Below are 2,551 nucleotides of genomic sequence, written 5' to 3'. Positions count from 1 at the left end.
CTAGGTAGTGCGTTGTAATAAACGGTTTGTCAATGAGTTGTGTGTGTGAAATCATTTACCCGCTGTTCTCCTTCCTGCTTTGCCTGGAGCGATACACCGCCTCTTATAAATAATTGGTAATAGTAGTGAATATATCGGCATTGCACGCCGACGCTATTACATCTTGTTCCCGAGATAACTAAATCCAAGTCAGTTGACTACGTTTACATTTGAAATAAGATTTTTTATTTTTATGCAATATAAATGTGCTGCAGATTGTCTTTCGATATTCTTTACATTTTAACTGAACAATTATTTATGAAATAGGTCTGACCTATGAAGCGTTCTTATACAGAGCGATTCTGTATTATTTCCGGTAGTTTGCGAAATTTCCAATTTTTCGCTCGATTTGTGTGAGAGAATTTGTAGCAGCATTTTCTCTTCATTAATGCAGACGTTTTATCTTGTTATTGGATTCACAAGATAAGTGTGGGCTTTTGAAACTATAATAGTTCCTTAGGTTTATCATACATAGATGACAGATTATTAATAAAAAATGCCAAAGAGAAAAGCATCAGAAATTTCAAAAACCAAAGAATCTGAAACAGCTCGTGAGTATGACGATTCAGACGTAGATTCCGAAGAGAATGATGAGTTCGTGGTTATACCTGATCCAGACAACTCAGGTTCTGAAGGAGAATATGACTCAGATGATGAGAATTTGGAAGAAGAAATCCCAAAACCAAACATTTCATACAGATCTACTTTTCATAACTATTCAGCAGTTCAAAAAAAACTAGAACCAGATCATGAATTTTCATGGTGTAATTCAGAAAAAGTATGCCCTGGAAATGTAGAGAATGAATTACTGTTGAGTGATTCTGTAAAGAAAAAAATATGTTCAATGTCACCTGTGCAGTTATTTGAACTTTTTTTCTCTAAAGAAATAAAAAATTATATCATTGAAGCTAGCGAAGCAAATGGATTGGATTTATCCGTACAAGAACTTAATACTTTTGTGGGAATATTACTGCTATCTTCGTACAACATACGAAATGAGCTAAGGGAGTATTGGGAAACTGACCCTCTTGTGAAGTGCTCTGTAGTTTCTTCAGCAATGAGTCGTGATAGGTTTTGTGAAATAAAAACAAAAATAAAATATTCTAAACCTAAAGATAAAAATGACCATGACAAAGCTTGGAAAGTTCGGGAAATATTAAATCTATTCAAAATAAATATTCAACAATTTGGCTTTTTTATGACAGCTCTTTCTGTAGATGGAATGATGGTCAGATTTTTTGGACGTACTTGCCTAAAACAATATTTACCTTGCAAGCCTGACAGATATGGACTAAAGCTGTGGGGATTGTGTGGAGCAAATGGGTATTTGTTCAATATGGACATTTACTGTGGTAAAAATGATACTAGCATTGGAATAAATTTAGCATCATGTCCACTTGGATCCAGAGTAGTTGTACAAATGATCAATCCTCTTTTACTTGGCATTTCAAAAAGAAAGCTATTAGACTATCACCTCTATTTCGATAATTATTTCACTAGTCCTGATTTAATTGTACACTTGGGCAAATATGGATTGCGATCGACAGGAACTGTACGCAAGGATAGAGTGAAAGTAAAGCATACTTTTGAAAAAAAAGCTCCGCGAGGAACATTCAAAGTGGATCATGACACAAACAGTGGTATGAACTTTATTACTGTAATTGACTCCAAAGAAGTATCTGTTTTATCTACAGCAGTTGGTGTTACACCTATAAAACCAATAAAAAGGTATTCACGAACTGCTAAAGATAGAATAGAAATAGGATTTCCTTTTGCCTTCTCACTGTACAACAAATTTATGGGAGGCGTAGACTTGCACGATTTTCTATGTAAAAAAGCTTGCCCAAGTATTAGCTCAAAAAAATGGACATTCAAAATTTTCTCGCGTATCCTTCAAGCTTCAGTTACAAATGTTTTAACACTTTGGAACATTTGCAATACCGACAAAACTAAACATGTTACAACAAAATATTTATGTAAAGAAATCAGTAGAGTGTATTTATCCAATTCTAAATTGGGCGATTTCCAATCTTATCAGTATGAAACTAGAACTAGAGCAGTATGTAACTACAAGGAGTGTCGTCAACGAACTAGCAGATTTTGCATTGATTGCGACAAGTACTATTGCTTGCACTGTTTTCCTCTTTTGCATCAAGCGAAATAAATTTTTTCTCTAAAGTAATCATAAATAATTAAAAAAAAAACAAAAATACAAAAAAAATATAAAAATAACTAAAATGTAAAAAAAAAAGAGACTATCTATATTCGTCGACCTCCACGATGGTGATAGTTGGGCAACGTACAAAAATGCATTTTACGGCGAACAGGCGAAATATGCACTTTGATACCACATTGATACTAATGGGAAAATTTTCACAAGAAATGCACATACAAAAAAATTTATAAGAATAAAATATTCTTAGAATAAACTGTAGAATACGTGGGAATTATTTTGGATTTTTTGAGCAACTTTTGAATTTTGCATAAATTTACAGTGTGCAAAAATAAAAAA

The 2,551-nt window shown here is 33.1% G+C and overlaps 1 protein-coding gene across 1 annotated transcript; it reads left to right on the top strand.

Annotated features, from left to right (window-relative positions):
- The first annotated feature begins 535 nt into the window (after positions 1 to 535).
- LOC131672855 (piggyBac transposable element-derived protein 2-like) lies at positions 536 to 2,203 on the top strand. Its single transcript, XM_058950351.1, has 2 exons — positions 536 to 1,644; positions 1,732 to 2,203. The coding sequence occupies exons 1-2, from the start codon at positions 536 to 538 to the stop codon at positions 2,201 to 2,203; spliced, it is 1,581 nt and encodes a 526-aa protein (XP_058806334.1).
- The last annotated feature ends 348 nt before the right edge of the window (positions 2,204 to 2,551 follow it).

This window comes from Phymastichus coffea, unplaced genomic scaffold (assembly GCF_024137745.1).
Source record: "Phymastichus coffea isolate CEN01 unplaced genomic scaffold, Cenicafe_Pcof_1.1 PCOF00160, whole genome shotgun sequence".
NCBI classification, from domain to species: Eukaryota; Metazoa; Arthropoda; class Insecta; order Hymenoptera; family Eulophidae; genus Phymastichus; species Phymastichus coffea.
The sequence above is the reverse complement of the archived record's forward strand: the minus strand, read 5'-3'. Positions and strand labels throughout refer to the sequence as shown.

Excerpts from the sequence above, each read along its gene's own strand:
- LOC131672855 (XM_058950351.1), top strand. The coding sequence starts at position 536 with ATGCCAAAGAGAAAAGCATCAGAAATTTCAAAAACCAAAGAATCTGAA. Across the intron at positions 1,645-1,731 it reads TTTGAAAAAAAAGCTCCGCG|AGCAGTTGGTGTTACACCTA; the intron begins AGGAACATTCAA and ends TGTTTTATCTAC.